A 20,365-nucleotide genomic window follows, 5' to 3' on the forward strand; every position below is an offset into this window, starting at 1 on the left:
TTTTTTTTTTTTTTTTTTTTGCGACAGGCCCCGAAGGGCCGGGCAGGGCTGGGTCAGGTGTAGGGCAGTAGCTTGGGGGTACAGAGGAGGGGCATGTGGTTGAAGGAGGTGTGGAGGAGATAGGCATGTCACAACACAACTGTGCACATATCCAAACACATGAATGTGTTTGGATACACTCGTGCATGCGCATTCACTTACGCAAGGCTGCTCTGTCAGTACTGGTTTTATCTTGATTTGGAGGACCCCCCCCCCAAACCCACTCGCGCCGTTTTCATTCATTCCTTAACCTCTCCTCACGTTTTTGCTCCTTACGCACCCATCTGGCTCTCTCTCTCTCTATTGTCCTGTGCATATAGGAATGCTATACATTCTTTACTCTCACCCTGTGGGTGTAGAATAGTTAAGTGAGGAGTTCCCGATCCTCTTATCCTTCACTTACTTGACTGTTTTACAGCCCCTGTTCAATTCAAAGTGTGTGAGAATGAAGGAGATAACAGCCTCAGACATGCAGGGAGAATGAAAGCGATATTGCAGGTACCGTGACAGTAATTTCAGAGAAAATCAGTCGGCTAAATCCTTCGATAATTAGCCTGCAACTGACTGATCACATTATTTAAAGATAATTTTTACCGAGATGAGTAATCGCACAGCTGATTACAGTGGTGAGATGCGTCTATCAACAGCAATTACAAAGTAGATAATGAAGCCTCAAATCAAGTGATCGTGCTGTAATATGTTGACAATATGAACAGCAGAAGATAATTGTAACAGTGATCCCAGATAGCGGGGGTATGGATTTCAAAGAAAAGCTCTGGATTAGTGCGAAATGATTAGCTCTAAAGCCTGTGAGTGATAAAATTGTTCCCGCTGATCATTTCAGGGCAAAGTTTACATTTTTTTTCTCCATTTTTACTGAGCAGTAGAGCTTGAAATTATCTGCGCTGTGAAGACACAAAGCCATTTTCACCACAGCATTTCTGTCTAAAAAGCCATTCGAGATAGATTTTTCCGAGTCTCTGCTGCACCCAACATTTGTTATGTTTGTTGGTACACACCAGTTCGCGGAAAGTTTAGAGGAAAAGCTGCCCGGTGCTGCTGAATACGAATGATTTTAACCTGATAGCAAAGGAATTTAGTGTTTAGGAGATAAGACTGAATTTCTGCATTTCTGTGTTTTAAGGCAAGAGATGGTATCTTTCATTAGTGTTTAAATAACAGATCAGATTAGAGAGTGTAAATCTCTGGTGGGTGATAGATATTGGCTCGCTTTGGATGCACGAGCTGTGAACCGAAAACATGAACTGTTGAACCGCATTCACACCCATTCACACACACACACACTGGTCGGTTTGAAGTGGTTTTTGGAGTGGAGACAGTTTCTTAGGTTCGTGGAAATGTCTGCAGTGTTTTGGGTTATAACTTTGGTGCGTGTGTTTGTGTGTGTGATAGACTGAATGTTAGTTCAGCATGTGTATTATGGCTGAAGCAGCATTGGTGGAGTAATAATTGGTTTCTGAGGCGGTTTGTTATTTTCAGTCTGCAAGGCTGTACTACTGCGCATCAACATGGGTCTGAGGTGTTAAGGTTGCGTGTGCGTGTCAGACTTTTATGTTTGTGCGAGTATTCATGTGTGTATGTACAGAGATTTGGCACACTGTGCATGTTTGCGAGTGTGTGTTTACTGTGCGGTTTCTGGGCTTCTAGCATCTGTTTATGACTGCGGGGATTATCACCATGCTGCAGTGTGACATTAGCTCGGCGGAGTGACTCTCACACCTCGGACTACTGGCTACTCCGTCTTCATTCTCTTCCAGCCAGACTTTGACTAATGAGACATGGCTGTGGAAGCACTCTGAGGCTGTTTGTGCACACACACACACCCTCACACACTGTGATATAAAAGATAGAGATACGTTCTTTCAGATGTAGAAGGAAAAAGGCTCAACAGTGGGTGGTAATTGCAGACTAGTTCAGCCTATAAATGTGTGGCATGTGGAACTGGTTCGTGCTACATATTTGTCTTTATATACAAAAACATCAAATAAACTAAATCACTACATGACTGGAGAGATTTCATTGTTTGATTCAGAAGTTTATGTTCAAGCAAATTTTTTTGCAGAACTTTAAAAGTGAAGTGACAATTAGCAGCCGAGCCAAGCTCAGTGGTGATGGAGAGCTTGCAATAGGTTGACTGTTGAGCTGTTAATCTTCTAGACAGTGCTTCCTTAATTAGGCTAATGCAGCAGTTCAAATTAACAAAATACTGAGAGCAGAATCAGTGCTGAAGACCAAAGTGAGAAATGTGCAAAGTGGAGTTGTGAAAACTGCCAAGTCAGCTGATGTAGCCTCTGTAAGTAACAGCAGACTTTGGAGGTCTTAGTTACAATGTAACTACAAAACATTTCAGCCAGGCTAAAATGTTTTGTAGTTACATTGTAGCTCTCAGATTTAACTGAGAAACTTGTTAAGAATCATCACTGTTTTTTTCAGTAGTTTTGTTTCATAAGGGAACTTTTCAAATCTCAGAAAAATGATTTGTAATTTCTGCCTCTAATGAACAACGCTTAACCATTTATGTGGTTTATTACAGAAATGTATTTAAGATTGTTTTAAATGTCCTACATATCATGTTGGAGTAAATCACATGTGACGTCAAACACATTGTGCGTGTCATGTTCATGCAGAGTTTATGTTGGGGCCGGGGAGTCATAGTCAGTACGATCTAGTGTGTAATGACACATAAGAAGTCCAAAATGTTTGATTACATGTATAATAACTTCAGCTGGACCCTTTATTCTCATTTCCAGCTGCATACTATTATTCTTGGACTCCACTAGAGTTTCCTTAATTCAAAGTTTAAAATAATCCTTATTTATCTTATACTGGATGCTGGTTCACTCCCTCTCATCTGCTCGCTGAAACAAAACACTTTAGCTCCTCAGCCTTGAAGGCCACCCTCTTTTGAAGCCAACTTTCTTTTGATTGGCTGCCCTTCAGAAACAGAAACTTTGATCAGCAAGAAAGTAGAGATGAGTAGAGAAGGAAAACACACACACGCTATCCAAAATGGGACACTCAGTCTGAAGGCCAAGCTTCTGGCTCACGGGAATTATTTGTACAAACACTGAAATCAATATTTGAAACTTTGGCAATGTTTAATGTTTAAAATAAGAAAAGCGCACTTTAATGTTATTCGTGTTATGTTCATATGCAGTGTTGCAATGATTGGCTGAAATGTCTGGTTACGTATGATGGTAGCCTTTTATTTATTTTAAGTATGGCAGGCGGTTTGTTTCTGTTACAGTCTACTGTAAATAACTAAGTTAATTTTTTAAAATTAATTTCAATGATTTAATTAATTCAGTGCATAAATTAGTCGTGAAAATAATTGTTGGCTGCTTTTTTTCTACATCACTGTATTTGGAGCTGCCCATCAGAAGTATAAATGATCTGTTTTTGATATCACATTGTTTGTAATGTGTGAGAGTGTGCGAGGAAAGTAAAACCGTTTCAGACTTTTATAATATTTGTAGAACTAAAGCAGGAAAAACAGAAGAACTCTGCACGGGAATCCTGGACTGTAAATCTGAACAATCTCTATGTTGCTAATTGCTAAATATATTATAGATAATGTGATGATCAGACGAATATTCTAGTGAAGAAATGAATAAAAGGTTAATTAAAACACACTGATATCTCGGCAGCACCGTGGAGCAGACTGGATTTGATCTCTGTGTCCTGTCTCTACTTCATTTCGTGTTTCCTAGTCTGACGGCATTGCCTCTATTTTAAGGCGATGAGCTCATACCTCCTCCCTACCTCGAACACCAGTCCGTACACTCTCCCAGGGGGATGTCTAGCCCACTAACGGGCGCTCATGGCTGGGCAGGACCTACAGGGGGAGTGTGCCTCTCCGTGGGGCCGTGTGGGGCTCTTAGCTGCCAGAAGCAGCGTTAACGGAAGAGGAGTGAATAATTTAGAAACATCATTTCTGCGGGACGTTAAATATTTAAGCAGCCTCTGATGTAACTGTGGAGTGTGAATGTGTGTGTGTGCGCACGGGCACGTTCACATATTTGTGCTCTTGTGGGTGGAAGATGGACACAGAGGGGGTGACGTTATTTAAGTCCACATCGGCTTCTAGTGATGCAAAAAGAGGTGAAAGACAAAGGTTAAGAGGAAAAAGTCAACGAGAGAATGAAAAAGAGATTTGGGGAAGTTTTGAAAGGAGCTGGTGTTTTTGTTTGAAAATGTGTAGTACTTCTGTTAGTTCGTATGTTTTTTTTGTATAAATCACACTCAAGTTTTCTTCTTAGTTTGAAGTAACTTCTAGTTCCTGCCGTGTTTTCTTTCTTCGTCCCCTCCTCCTCTCTTCATTCCCATCCAGTAGCACCCAGCTCAGCATCCATCGTTTGAGCCTGTCAGTGTGTGCGGGTGTGTTTGTGTCAGGGTTAAACTGTTTCAGCAGCCTGTCTCTCATTGTGTCACTCTGTTGCCTCCCTCTCCTCTGACACACATCAAGCACACACACATCAACACACACTGCACACAAACCTCTTCACTCCACTCAGCCAGGGTTAAATGATCGCACCCAGATTATTAAACTCACCCGAGTCGTCTCCACTGTGTGTGTGTGTGTGTACGTGTGTGTGCGTGATGGGTTGTTGTGAGTTCTTCCCCTGTGAGGGCCTTGTTTACTCAGTGGGGTCCTTTTCACACATTCGGTAGCCCGGCCAGACTGCCTGTTTGTTTTTCCCACATCGTCTCCTCTCCTCCGTCTTTGTGGCAAAAACGCCCCTCCGCCCTCCCTCCATCTGAACCCCTTCCCTCGTCTTCCTCCGCCTGCGTTCCCTCCATCCTTCTCGAGTTCACTGTTTGTCTGGCAGCCATGTTGTACCCCTAAATCATGGATAACCGTTTTCTTTCAGTGTCCATGCATGACCACGTATGTGTGTCTCCATCAGTCTCCCAATTATTTCATGCTCTCAAATCGTATTACAATCAAAACAGTGTAACAGAATTTAATACAAAGTCCAGGAAACACAAATCCTACTTTAAAACAGCTAATTATACACAAATGTACGAGCATCCAACCGCAGTCTTTGGAACGAGCAAGGTCGAGTTTATTCCCTAATTCCTGTTGTATTTCTGCAGGCGCCTGAATCGGAATAATCTGGCTGTCTTTCCCGAGCTGCTTTTCCTGGGAACAACGAAGCTTTACAGACTGTAAGTCGTGTTTTTATTTATTTTTTTTGTCCGTCACTCGTTTGCCCTCCATGGTTAACTGAAATATTCTCTATTAGTATGTTTTGCTAAGAAGCCTTAAGATGATCTAGATAAACTCTGGATTCATGTAATGGTGTGTTTGGGTATATCACCACAACGTTTGCACAGTTCACTGAATAGGACTCAAAATTATGTGAAAATGTATGTTGCAGATGCTGCAAAGCAGAGAAAAAAAAAACAATGAGGTTTTGCTGTGTGACCCAGTCTGGGTGTTTCACTTGGATGAAGGAGTGAGAGAAGTGAGAGAGCAGATTTTACATGGCTCTCTCCATAAAAGCCAGTTCAGTAGCTAATGGAGATTAGCACTCCAACAGCTGCTGCCCACTGGGAGAGAGGTGTGTATCTGTGTGTATGTGTGCTTGTGTGTGCTTGTGTAGGAGAGGATGAAGAGGAGAAAGTGAGCATGACAGACTTACTGGTATAAGCAGTGAACAGGTTTCCCTCCTGAAGTTACATTTTGTGTTTCACGGGCAGAAAACAGTTTTCGTTACAGAACATAAATGTTCCAGGTTGCATTGAAGCCGACGAACCGCTGTTTGTTGTCATCGAGCACCTTCCGCTCCCCTCGCTGCCCCGTCGTCTGCGCTGCAAACCGAGCACTACAGGGCTGGGCTGCAACGCCACTGAAACTGTGGGAACTAACTTCCCGTCACGGTCATTTGCGGTCTCAGGGAATAATTATGGTTGCATATATTTATATGAGTGGCTGAATGTATTTACAGTATCTGAAACAATATTGAAATGCTCAGATGATTCAGAGTGTGTGAAAGTTGTTTATGTTCTGCGGCTGCCGCAGTGGCCGGCTGGGCATGACCTGTTGTGTCTAAGGGTGTGTGTCTGCCTGTGTTTGAGCAAATGTGTGCGTGTGTGTTTCCCAAGGCCGAGAGCTGGCATTTTGCTCAGCGTGTGGGCTGAGGTAAAAATACTACTTGGATATATTGCTCTGTGCTCAGCTTGTTGTAGACAAGTTGAGTGCGAGTGTATATCTGCCTCTATATGCATGTGTTTGTGCGAGCCTCAGTCCTCCAGGTGTATGTGTTTAGAGGAGAGCCCCTCAATGGCAGCTCATCTTATCTGAACCGGCACAGCTCGTTCCATAGAACCACATTTAAGCTGCTGTGTTGTTATTTCTCAGAATTAGATTAAATTATAAAGCCCACGGTGAACAGAGTAAGAAAAAAAACGCAAACTTCCACAGAAAAATGCTGTTAAACAGGTTTCTCAGATGTATGGAACTCATTCAGCTTGAATGGCGACCACAGAGGTTTGGCCAATAGTATTTAAGGCTGTTTGGTCAATATTAAATCCTACGTCTGCTTCTCTACACCCCCTACAGTTTATTTTAATTTTAGAAATCGCAACGAGAAACCCCTGAGAACCTCTGAAGTGGGATCTTGTTAAGTTTTATATTGAGGGTTGTAGGTATGTGCTAACTTGACCGGCTTTGGTTCTTGCAACAGTACTTCTATAAATGAACACTTGCTCAACCTGCTATTATGAAAATTATGTTTTCACTGTTTTTGGGGCTTGGAAAATCTGTGTATGTGTGTGTCTGTGTGTGTGTACAGGAGTATTTATGGTATGTGTTCAATCTTTGCTCAGCACAGCGGTTTAAGGCATTCGGGACTAATTTAAACTGTTTTGAGGTCAGGTGTGAGAGATGCCTTTGAACTTGTGCAGTTAGTTTGTTTAGTGAAATACAAGTCTGAGCATGAATCATGCCTGAATTTTGTTAACCTGCAATAGTAAGGGTAACATACCTTTGGCATATAGCACACTGGAGAGTGTTGTGCCATCTGATGTTCTACATAAATTCGTGTAGTATGCTACGCACCATTTGATTACTGTAGAACTGCAGGGAGACCTTGATCCATATTGCTGGAGATGATTCAGACTTGTTCCCGTGGGTTTGTTGGATTTGTCACAGGTTCTGTTCATAGTTAATAAGAACAGAATTTCTACGCAGACAGGAGTGGAGGGTGTCTGCTTTGGTGGCTTCGGGATTTAATCTTTGCTTTTTGAGGATGATGTAGTTCTGTTGGCTTCACCAGCTCAAACTCATGTGGTTCACACCTCCAAGTTTGAGGCTGTGGGTCTCAGATGGAATAGGGTGGAGCACCAAAGTGGAGGAGTTTAAGTACCACAGGGTCTTGTTCAAGAGTAGGAAGAGAGTGGAAGAAGACACTGACAGAAGAAAAGCATGGCTGTCGATTTGTTGGTTGATCTACATCACTAGCCTCATCTGTGGTCACGAGCTCTGGGTAGTGACTGGATGAAAGCGATTGCGGATGCAAGCTATGGAGATGGGATGAGTCCCCTCTCACTGATCAGTCAGAAGGGACTCAGAGTAGAGTCGCATCAAAATGAACCAGTTGAGGTGATTCGGGCATCTGATTAAAATGCCTCTTGGATGCCTACTGTGTGAGGCGTTTAAGGCATGCCCAACCTGGTGGGCATGCCTGGAGGAAGAACAAAAATGGAGGAAGAACAGATAGCATGTTGTCACGCAGGTTTTTAAGCAGATATTTGGAAGCAAATAGGAGCCTCCTTTGCTCAGTGAAAGAATGCAGCATAGTGCAGGTCTTGTTTTAATATTTATAGGCTGTTTTTTTTGCTTCAAATCTTTATCAAACTAAATATTTAGACTAAAAAAAAATTGTGCTAGAATACAACATGAACGGAATATGAACAGAACTTTTTCAAATGACTCACAACTGAAGCATATCATCAAAAGCACCTGCAGTGGCCCAGTTATTGCATGAATATTTATACTGTGCACACAGAATGTCTCTCTGATCACTGAATTTCTCATTCATCCATTTCTCGGTTAAACTTTAAACTGGATGACACCGTCCAAATATTAGCCGTGAAGCCTAAGGTCGAAATGTCCTAGAAAAGGCTGCTGTGTGCTTTCTCCTAAAGCCTTGCAACTTTGGAAAGAAGGTTTCTGTGATGTGGTGACAGCTGACATGCTCATACTTGTGCTCCAGTGTAGTGAGAAGACAATAAAACCCTGTATTATCTACAGCTGACAATAGCTGCTTTTCAAAAACAGTGTACTTGGTAAGAGCTTATGTTATTTTTACACACCGTGGGTTGTCTCTGGACATATTCTCACACTTTTACTTGTTGCTCGCATTAGTAAACTCCTCGAATGCTTTGTCAGATGTTTTATCATATTGCTTGCATCAAAGGTGATGTTTGACAGTCCCCTCGACAATTTAGCAGAGCTCGGTCTGCAAAAAAATGTTTCCAGCATGCTACCTGGCAAGGATGGCATGCTGAAGTGTTGTCACTGGGCAAAAAGGCTGTAGCTCACTGGTTGCCATGGATATTTGTATCAAATTTTGTGCCAACCTACTGAAGAATTTGACATATTTCTCCAGATTTCTAAGAATTTTGGCCCGTTGGTGGAAGTAGAAGAATAGGATAGATCACAGGAATTGTTAGGATGAGACCATAAAATTTCATGGCGTGTCCTGTGCTTGCAGCTATTATATCTCTAGAGTTATGTAAATTTTGATGTCTTTACTGACATCTGTGTTTCCTCCATAATGGCTAAAAACCAGTGAAATCCAGCAGTGAACATTTTGCAGCTTTTTGGATGGAAATTAGCTGCTTCTAAAGAACAAAGTTTTGAGTTTGAACATGCTTGTCGTGGATATGTGATGTGCATAAACATAAAAAAGGGAACAGCAAGTCTAACTGCTAATAAAAAGTCGTGTGTCTTTTTCATCATTTTCATTTGCAACACCTGTGTCTGCACCCCTCCATCCTTCACCTCCCACATTACACATGATCGCAGCTTCCCCAGCACCCGAGGGCCCAGACTGCATTAGATTATGAAGACAAACACACGCACACACACATCTGGAGACACCATGTGGTGGGCATATCCCCAGAAAACTCTCTCTTTGTGTCTGTCTCTAACACACACACACAGCCCTCCTTTTCCCCCTTGGCCTATTGTTGAACACTGAATCCACCCTGCAATAATACTGAGGGCCACAGCTGTGACTGTTTGTTCAGAGAAAGAGAGCAACTATAGAAACTGTGATTAAACAGACCCACTTCATTAGATGGAGTCTGTAAAAAGAGACAGGCTGGTAAAATCTCACTGCAGTGGGCAATAACCAAAAGTTACCTGAGCCAAACAAAGACAAGGTCAGAACACACACATACAGGCACAAATCTCCCGTTTTATGCATTCTGACTGTGGCAGGTCCCCACGCTTCACCCCATCAGGTCTCCAAATTGACTTTCGTCACAAGCAAAATTACAAAATTAATAATAGATCAAGTATAAAGAAAAGCTAACAAAGAAACAGAAAAGCACAATACAAACCTCAATTCTGAAAAAGCCAGGTCGATGTGTGAAAAGCCAACAATGCGACAATCTGCAGGTCTGCAGAACGTCTGATAGGGGTTCGCAGCAGTCGTGGGTCTTCTTTTTTGTAATTTGTGTTTCATGATACTCCAAATGTCCAAAGCTGTGGTCTGCAGGTAGGCCAGTTCAGTGCATGGACTCTTCTACCACAAACCCATGCTGTAGGAAAAGATGGAGCATGTAGTTTTATCATTGCCTCACTGAGATGTGCAGAACCTTTCCTCAGATAAAGGTTGTCTGGATGGGAGCATACGTTGCTCTAAAACTTGTCTAACTTTTAATATTAATGGTGCCTTTCCACATGGGCAAGTTGCCTATTTCATAGACACAAATGCATCCTCCATAGCATCAGAGCTGCAGGCTTTTGAACTGAGTTCTGATAACAAGCTGGATCGTGCCGCTTCTTTTTATTCTGGAGGAAGTCCATGTTTTCCAGAAAGAATTTCAAATTTGGGTTCCTCTGACCACAAAACAGGAAATGATAGAAAAGGATGATAGGTTTGGTCTTGGTCATTAAGACAGTGCTCAGTCAACAGAACAAGAAAAGGTCACAAATATGGTCAGGTCTTCAAGTTATTGCTCACCTTTTAACAAAATTTTTTTTTATTAACATACAATTTTATCTGAATAGACTTATAAACATAAAAGATAAAAGTTAGAATGGTGCATTTCTCCTATTTCTGCTCCTTTGCCTTTACGTCTTTTTAAAAATGTTCCTGGTAGTTTAAATATTACTTGATTTGTACCAGAAAATATATGTCTAATATGTTTAAATATTGAAAGTGTATTCCCAAGAACTTTGACAGCTAGCCAGCCATTGAATACCTGTAGGAAACAGATGAAATGTTTGGTTTTTCAATTCTGCTTTTTGTCCACTGATTCCTGTTGAAATGCTCAGCAAGTCTTGAAACCACTGCCTAGTTTCTATTTAACCTCTTAGCCTTTTAAAATCTGTCATAAACGATAACAAAGGCGCTCAACTGGATATAGATATCTGCTAGCTATGCTGAGATCACTGAAATATTATAGTTTCTATATAATAATTGTTTCGTAACCACCACTGAACAGCTGTTTCTGATGCATTTTGTAAACAATCCACAGCCTTTGTGATTTGTCAGAGGTGCATACAGACACAGTGCAGCATTAGGTTTGCTTCCTCTCCTCTGTCTCTTGTCTGCCTTTGCTGGACAGAATTCAGTAGCGAGATGAAAGAGGGAAAGATGAAAGACGGGTTGATAAAGGGATGGGGTGATGGGAGGATAAGAGAATGGGTCACTGCTTCCACAGTTGAAGAGTATGAGTATGAGGCTAGATTCATGTGACAGTTTTTTCTTTGTGGACACTTCTGGTCAACAGCAATGGCTTAGCAGGTGCCACTACAGGAGATTTCTTTATTTTTATTTTAGCTTTCCTGCGTATTGTGTTACGACGGTAGAAAACTATGACAGGCTCAGAAGAAGGGAGCCAAAAAAATCAAACTAAAATAACATCAGTCTGACAGAAAGCATGTGGAAAACATGATGGAGGAATGTTATTCACGTATTAGTCAAAGAATGTTTGTTTTTTTCATTTTGAAATGCAACATGTATTACGTGGAAAAGAAATGAAACACTGATTTATGTAGACTACATAAAACCTACTTTTAGGCAATTTGCTCGACTCTGAGCTTCCTATTGTCCCATTGTGGGCTTGCAGGTGACTGATGACACCGTTGCAAATGTGGGAAAACACAGGAGTTTAACGTGCACCCATTTGGGGAAGCACCATCAGTCAAACACACAAAACACGAAACTCTGGTGTGAGAGAGATACACACAATAAAATAAGAGTTTATTTTTCACTTCCATCATCACGAAGCATTTACACTTTGGTATCAAATCATTTACTATACAACGTAATTATTTAATTATTGGGTTATCAGCCAAACTGTTATAGAAAAATCAGACAATGATATTTGCTGGGTCTCTATTTTTTTTAAGCCTTGACCTTTAAGTTTTACTAACTGGTTCAGTTTTTATGTTTAAAATATCTCATCACCACGTTGTTCCAGCACACAGCGAAGGTTTTCATCAATTTCAAAAATTATGAGTGGAGGAAAAAACCACTTGTCTCTCCACTGAGAAGGAGAATCAGCATCGAAAAGTTGACTGAGAGGTGGAACGTCAGGTCTCTCACACATTTAAGCAGAAATAAAGCGAGGTTCGAATTAATGAGCTGGTGAAACAACGTTTTGCGGTGTGTGTGTATATATGTGTGTTTATGTGTGTGTAATAGTCTCTAATCCTCGGCTAAACGGTGCCCTGATGAGGCTTTACCAGGCAGCATTGTTGCTTAGCAGCCTTGAAGGTTGTGGCTTTGTCTTGTGCGAGAGCTTAACCCTGCTGCACACACACAAACTCGCCCGAGACGACAGGCCTATCATAATGGTTGCACTACAGCGTCGAAGCATCTTTCATAAGATTTCGCCTTTCCCCATTAACTAACAGAGAGGGAAGGGGAGAAAACACAAGGAAGTGAGAGGTCAAAGGTAAAGAAAATGAAATTTTCTCCGAGTAAATAGTGTTTTTTAATTAAGACAGAGAGCGTTAGGGCATTTTAGTTGCCACAGAGATGACGACCTTATGGACCAGCAGAGGTCAAAGGTGAGGAATGTTCCAATCAGGAGATCTAAGCACGTGGTGATTTAAAAGGCCGAGGAGGGAAAGTGTCCTCCCTCGCGCTGACTGAAACGATGATAAATTAAATGTTTACTAATGAAAAGTCCCACATGGAACAGCTGTTTGTGCAAGAGATTTGCTGGGAGTTGTTTTTATACTCTTTGATTTGGGGAACTTAACCAATGTGTTTTTGGCCTGTGGCTTTCATTGATGTCATTATCCAATAATTTACTTTTATTGAAGAGTACGGGAAAACAAATTAATAAAATGCACAAGATAATCAATCACATATAAACTAAACTAAACTTAAATGTGAGATGTTTTTTGTACTCTGGTAGTAGATTACAACACCACAGAAGTGAGAAGAAAGATGCATCAAGTGACACTGAATGTGGTCTGGTTGGTCTGAGTATTTCAGAAATTGCTGATCTACTGGGATTTGATTTCATGAATGGCCACACTGTTAAATAACTACTTGTTACAACCAAGGAATGAAAAAGGTTATCTCTGAATGCTCAGTTCATTAAACCTTGAAGCATGTGGGCTACAACGGCAGAAGATCACACCGGGTCCAATCCAGTCTGCCAGGAACAGAAAACTGAGGCTACAATTTGGACAATCTTTGAAAACTGAACAGTAGATCATTGGAAACATGTTGCCTGATCTGATGAGTCTCAGTTAAAAACACTGATCAATTGTGCCTTGTGTAAACGGTTAAGGCTGGTGGTGGGGCTGTAGTGGATTTCTTGGCATACTTTGGTGTCTTTACTACCAAATGATTATTGAAAGCCACAGCCTACCTGAGCCCAGCTCACCAGTCACATCGTGGATAGATGCTTCAATTGTGTGATGCTGTCATGTCAATATGGACTAAAATCTCTGAGGGAAGTTTCCACCACCTTGTTGAATCTATGCCATGAAAACTTCTGAATGGGCTCTAACAGAGGTACTAGTAAGGTGTAACTAATAAAGTGGCTGCTGAGTATAGAGTGAGTCTATGAGATTTCAGGTGCAGTGTCTAATTAGCCAAAGAGCCAGTGAATAATTTACCAAAATATGCACAACAAGGAGTCTATTTGGGTATAAACTGAACTAACTTATAGCATCAAAGTTGATTTTTTTAACTTTACAAAATGTGGTTTTACAAATTATTTACTTGTAGTCTTTTTTCCCCAACCTGCCTTTTAAAAAGATCCGTATCTGTTGGCAGCACAGTTTGGCCACTGGCTTTGTGTACATACGATATGCAAATATCTGCCATTATGTTTCTCTGAGGAAATGAAGTTAAGCCTTTGCAGCCCAAGACGCTTGCGGGTGACCCCTCCCCTTTCCCTGCTGTCTAACAAAAATAGACACACACTGACACAAACACATCGCTTTACCATTCAGCAATATTTCCTGCCCCCTCCTGTTTCTCTGAATGCGCTTTAACAGATATAAAAACTCTCACACACATTCGATCCGGAGCGAACGCGCACACACACGAGAAAACAGCTCTTTTCAGATCTTTTCAGCATGCATAAAGACATATTGTCGGAGAAATGTTTTCATTGGGACTCTTGGATCACACACATCGACTCCAGCCGAATTGGGGGGGGGATAGGGGGATGTTATTTTGCTTTCTTGTGGTCGACTTTGTGTGTTTTCAGACATTTCCCATGTCATTTGGGTACACTTTATGTCTCACCTTGAGTGCAAACGAACAGTTACAACAGTGTCGAGGTGTTGAGTGTCACTGACTCACTCGTATGAATCACACGACCGCCATTCTGAATTGCTCAAGGCCACTCATTCCTAAGAAGTGATCTGGCCATTCACATCCCAACACAATGCTGTAATTCATTCTCAAGCGATTGAAAGAGGGCTTGCCAGAGCCGTGCTGGCATTATTATGAGGGCACCAGCACAAAAGATTATCTTATACAGACAGAATGTAAAGATATGAAAATTCTTGGCTTTAAGCAGAGCATACTTGTTTCTTGATGGAGCTCAGGAACTGTGCGCAGATGTGTTTGAAGCTTTTTTAATTACATTTTTTTTTAGTAGCACAACACTGCATTAATGGTGTAAAACAGCAGGACCTAATTAGGTCCACCTAGCAAGACCTGATTGAGTCTAATAGACCGACTGGAATAAGTCTGTCTCCATAAAGGTTATGCTGCTCAGCTTTGTTGTGATCCAATTTAATAGTAATTTTGCAGGATGTAATCTGTTGTACTGTTGATTAGTCTTATGTTGCACTGGATGGCTTTTTTTTGGTTGCAATTATTCAATCATTGCATAGACTCTATTTAATATAGGCTTTAGAGTTTAAGAGGCAAACTTTCCACGAGTTATGGATTTCATGTTTCATGTTTACCATTCATTTGAAATTACCACCTCTCTACCCACGTTTGGGATTTAATAAATATTATTAAATATTTAAACATTTTTTGTTTTATCTTCCTTCAAATTTCCATTTCTTACTACTTGATTTGGTCTTCTGCCAGCAGCTTCATTAATCACCTGCCGCCCAGGGCGTGTGAGTGTCAAAGTTCAGGCCACTAAGGTCAAAGGTCAGGGATCATCAGCGTCAGCCAATGAAATATCCAGGATAATGGACATGCCAGCAGCGATGGCGCTGCTTTGCCCATAAACTTGCACAAGGAGTGAGAGTTACGCCTGGAAAAACACACAGAAAGAGGAGGGGTGGATACAGACCGAATGAATGAAGGGTATTTAAGAGGAAGATTAGAGACGTGTTTACTCTCTTAAATGGTGCGGAAAAAAAAGGAAAAAAAGAGACCAGGGAGGAATTTACCGGGGCGAAGAAAGAAGCGCCGTCTCCATTGTGAGCTAGTCATGAAAAGGAAAAAAAGCAAGGGAGTGGGAGAAAGTGAGGGGGCAGCGAAAGTAAAGAAAGGTGGAGAACTAAGGGAAGAGTGTTGTGGAAATGAGAGGAGAGAGGTATGTCAGTGCTTACTGTAGATGGCAGGTAGCCTGAAGCTTGGAGCCAGCAAGTCTGTCAGAGAGAAGTGTCCAGGTGTGTGTGTGTGTGTGTGTGTGTGTGTGTGTGTGTGTGTGTGTGTGTGTGTGTGTGTGTAACCCGAGTGTGGATTATTGGGAGGGGGGGTTACATACCTATCCAACGCCAGGAAGAGCTTACCTGGAAGCAGGTAGTTAAGAGCACAGATTCTGTGTGAATCTGTGTGGGTGTGTGTGAGGTCCTCGAGATCATCAAAGCATTTCTTCACCTTGCTTGTGTGTTATTAAGGGTCACGGTGTGCGGCAATTCCTCCCAGCAAAAACGCCTAAATCATCCTCTTTACTTCCCTTGCTCTCTATTATCTCTACTTCCTCTCCCCTCCTCATTCACATTAGCCACAGTGTTTAACTTAATAACACGAGGTAAACGCCGGTGTTATGCAGCTTAGAGCCAGCAGGATGTATATCCACCCATCTTACAGCCCCTCTGTGGTGGTTGGTCTCCTCAGGGTATCTGGAGCTATAGATCCAGACACCATATTGATGGATGAGGTGGCAGGGCTGGTGAATTATGGGAGAGATTATGGAGTAATCAGTATAATTCATCAATGTTCCTCTGCTAACCTCAATCAAACAAATGCCTACTCAGCAATATTGACCTCTGCTTGCTGTGTGCATCCATGTAGCGTGTGTTTGGACTTGTTGCTGTTGTTCTTGTTGTGTGTGTGTGTGTTTGTGTTTCTATAAAGGTGGTGAGAGTTAAAGTAATATTCATACCATCAGTTTTTAAAAATATTATTTTGGAGTGGCCAGGATGGTGGTGTGGTTAGCATTGTTGAGAGAGAGTCCTGAGTTCAAATCAGGACTCTCGTGGGTCCTATAGCTTCCCTTTAAAAACATGTAGTTAGGTTAACTGGATGTGAGAATGTGAGTAAAAATGGTTGTCTGTCTCCCTGCGACTGACTGTCAACCTGTCCAGGGTGTACCTTGTCTCTCCTTGTGGCAGTCGGGATAGTCTCCTGGTGCTGCTCAGCAGAACAAAATGGATGGATGGATTCATTTGGAACAATAAAGAAAGAAACAAAATCATCTTAGTTATTTTTTCATTAGCAAACACATTCCTGCGATCAGATACAGCTAAACTGTGCTTGACAACCAGCTGCAATGTTCACACTTTGGGCAGGAAACTCTATGAGTAGCAAAACACTGAGTGAGAAAATACGTCAGGACAAAAACCAGAAACCCTGAGTGCTCTCTGAGGCTCGCCTGCAGTTAAATGGAAGACAGAAAGAGCTGAGTTTATGTCAATCAGTCAGCAGACCTAACATGGCTGTCTTTCTCTGTCCTGGGTGCCTCCCTCCCTCCCCTCTAATCCTCCATCTTGGCTCCGTGTCAAGCTGCCTTGTCCAGTTGCACAATATACCCCTCCGGGGCAGGCAACTGCATCCCCTCTCTGGCTCCATTAGTGCCACTCCACTGGCATAGCCGGCATTCTCCAGTGGGACCGTCATCGCTGGCCACTCTATTGGCACCCCTGTCACTCTCCAATCACCACAAAAGAAAACCTCACTGCCCTCCCTAGCTGCCTCTCCTGCTCACTTGGTCTTTTTTGCGCCCCCGTTTTATTCCCCTTACTGCTATTATCTTCCCTTTCTCTCCCCAGCACCTTTCTCTTAATTCTTTTCCCTCTCATACTCTTTCTTGCCTACACACCCTCTCCACTTCCCCTCCCCAGCTCTCTCTTCCCCCGAGCCTACACATTGGTTTGGAGAGGCTTATGCAAGACCCTCATCCATGGTAATGATGCAGAAGAAACCAAGAGAGGAAACTGGGAGCTGACCAGTGATTGCTCCCAGAGATGTTGCTCGCAAGTTTAGAGCCTCTCACATTATTTCACCAAAAGCTGAGTGTGTTTGAAGTGACCAGAGCGACCCAGGCTCATTAAAACGCACTATGTTTACATAATGTGAGGGCTCAGGCCCACAACAACAGATCCATTCGCTGACACTTTGAGAAAACTTTAAGCTTTAAAAACCAATTTAAAAGCAATTTTTTTAACATCAAAGGAGCGAAAAAATACACAAAAACATATTCAAATATGAAACAAATGTGATTTTTGCCGTTAGAGATGGAGCACGAAGGGTTTCTGAAGAGTAATGTGAGCAAGAAAGAGAGAAATGTGACATTGTAGCTCCGTAGCTGGAGGCTGGTGATGGATCAGCAGGTTTGTAATCACAGGTTGGTGCTCGACCAGTGCGCGCACACGCGTGTGTGCATGCACGTGTGTCTTTGTGAGTGTCTAATGACAGGTTTCAACTCTGATGTGTCATTATCCAATTACAGTTTTCTCTCATCTCTACGGTAACACCATGCCCTCCGTAATTGGACGGCTGCTCAAGAGAGCTTTGACCTCTCAGCAAGTGTCAGACTGAAGAACACACACTCTCGGGAACACACACACTGACATACACACGGAGGATGCCAGTAAGATTGGGTAATACAGGATTAAACAGATGCTATCTGAAAGAGTGATCAGATAAACTATGCGCAGACAAGTTAGGACTCTGATCATTTCATATCACTCCTTCCACCTCACACTTATTTTTTCTTCATCTGTCTATATCTGTTTCTGTTTTTCTGTCAAGCAGTAACAATAACTGAGGCTCATGTACTTCCTCACTTTTGCACCCCCACCCCCCCACCCCACCCTTTCAGTCTCGCTCTCTTGCAAGTGCGTTGTGTCTAAATGGGCCTAAATGGGCCGAGTCAAAGGAGGGCTTTTGTGGTTTATCGTACTGAAGCTTCTCTCTCTCGCTTTTCCTCTCCCAAAAACAAAATACAGCATTTTCCCCGACACTAGCCCTCTTAAATATTTCACACACGCGCTTTCCTTTTTTTTGGCATGTGTTTGGATTCCTGCTTATAGCAGACCTTTATGAGGTTAAATGTGATGGTAATACAAAAAAGAGATCTTTATCGTTCAGACAAATCCAATTACGACATATTGGCAGACAGCAGTGAGGGAGCCACGAAGAAGAGAGCAACAAGAGGAGACACAGAGGACAGCGTGTGTTTGTACACGTTTCTTCCCGTTCCTGGGCCAAAGCGCACCAAATTGAAATCAGGGTCACCTGCGACCTGAACGCTCACTGGCAGAGAAACCGCACGAGAAAGACGAATTTTAACATGTTTTTTAACACCAAATTCTGATTCTGAGCTTCAGTATTTAAGATGTTTTGTCACAGTTTTGACACACGTGATGTCTGTCTTCCATGTTCCCACTTCATGCATCTTTATCTCATCCTCAGCCTCAGAACACTTTTAGTCAAAGCTCTGTTTTATATTGCGGCAGTTTTTCTTTTCGGGCTGTACTTATCAACTCGTGACATGTCAGTGCATTTTAAGTGTTTTCAATCAGAAGTCTGCCTGCCTGTCTTCACATTTCAGCTCAGTATCAGGAGGTGGGAAACAGTTTGGCATGCCTCAAATTTCCTTTCATTTATTCTTTCACTCTTATCACTTTCCTCTTTCCGCTGTCACTATCTCCACCAGACGATGAGTTCATTGTTAAATTATTTTATGAGTGTGTGTGTGTATGTGTACTGTCTCCTAAAGATATATTTTCCCATACAACAAAGCTGAATTTAAAATTACAATCTAAGGGGAAATTATTTTCTCTCCAACAAAATATCTTTTAAATCAGAAGGCAGACAGCAGTGCAGTAGTAGCAGGTAGGCTGATGGCAGAATGGTCAGGATAGCTTTCATGCTGATGGCTTTCTGAGACCAATTATTCACATTTTTAATTAGTTTAATTACATTTTTAAGTTTCCTTTCATTTACTTCAGGAATAGATGCAGTTTGAGTTGATATGCGCATTTTTGCAGTTAGCTTCACCTCTGTTTTCTAGCCATGCGACCCACCTGATTATCAAGTATCTGCAACTGGTTGAATCTCAAGAGCAACCATAGCAAACGCACATAACCTGGGAGAAAGTGCATTTTCCTAAAACGTTACTGAGAGTGGAGTTTAAAAAGGGTTGATGCAGTGGGTCATTAGAGATACTTCCACTTTATTAGGTACACCTGTTCAGCTGCTCATTAACACAAATATTTATTAGGCAATCAAAGAGCAGTAGGTGAAGTTCAACCTGAAGTTCAACCTGAGCATCCGAATGAGGAGGAAAGATGATTTAAGTGACTTTGACTGTTTTCTGGTTGTTGGTGCCAGGCGGGCTGGTCTGAGTATTTCAGAAAGGGCTTTTTCCCACACAGTCATCTCTACAGAGAGTCATCTGAGAGAGAAATCGTCTGAAAATATCCAGTGAGCGGCAGTTCTCTGGGTGAAAATGCCTTCTTGATGCCAGAAGAGAATGGAAAGGCTACTTTGAACTGATAGCAAGACTACAGTAACTCAAATATATACTCATTACAAGCAAGATATGCAGACCTTGAGCAGCAGAAGACCACACTGACTGACACTCCTGACAGATAATGTTACTTCATCTGGTGAGTTTGGATTTCTGCAGTGATATTTTGATGGTAGGGTCTAAATGTTGTGTAAAAAACATGAAAGCATGGATCCTTTCTTCCTGTATAAATTGCTCAGGATGCTGGTGTTGTAATGATATAGGAAATATTTTCTTGTTTAACTTTGTGCTCTTTAATACCAACTGAGCATCATTTAATTAATGCCATAGCTTATCGTAGTATTGTTGCTAACCATGTCCATCCCTTTATAATCAAAGTGTACCCATGTCCCAAATGACTGCTTCCTCGAATCATCTCAAACTGGTTTCCTGAACAATGAGTTCATGTAGTCAAACCTGAATTTCTGTAGGACGTTATGTATACAATAATGTCTGTTATTTTTAAAGAGACTCAGTTCTTCCAGCTCATTAAAAGCAACAGCAAAAAGTCAGACACCTGAACAGTGAATTTGCTCACAAGACTACAGTATTTTATAGTCTGAAAGCGAGGCAGTGAGAGAATGAGCAGCCCAAAGCTATGATGTCAGCCTGTTTTACAGCTCTCATAATTACAAGCAGCACTCTGGGTGGGTGGGTTACTATC

General features: G+C 41.9%; 1 protein-coding gene across 10 annotated transcripts in view; it reads left to right on the forward strand.

The window, feature by feature from the left end:
* Window positions 1-20,365, forward strand: part of slit2 (slit homolog 2 (Drosophila)) — a 100,869-nt gene that overhangs the window by 5,171 nt on the left and 75,333 nt on the right. For all 10 annotated transcript variants that reach the window (XM_042223393.1, XM_042223396.1, XM_042223398.1 and 7 more), the window contains exon 4: window positions 5,158-5,229. In XM_042223393.1, coding sequence (XP_042079327.1) covers window positions 5,158-5,229 — 72 coding nt within the window. The remainder of the gene's footprint in view (window positions 1-5,157; window positions 5,230-20,365) is intronic.

This window comes from Haplochromis burtoni, unplaced genomic scaffold (assembly GCF_018398535.1).
Source record: "Haplochromis burtoni strain Fernald_Lab_line unplaced genomic scaffold, NCSU_Asbu1 Contig_110, whole genome shotgun sequence".
Taxonomy (NCBI): Eukaryota; Metazoa; Chordata; class Actinopteri; order Cichliformes; family Cichlidae; genus Haplochromis; species Haplochromis burtoni.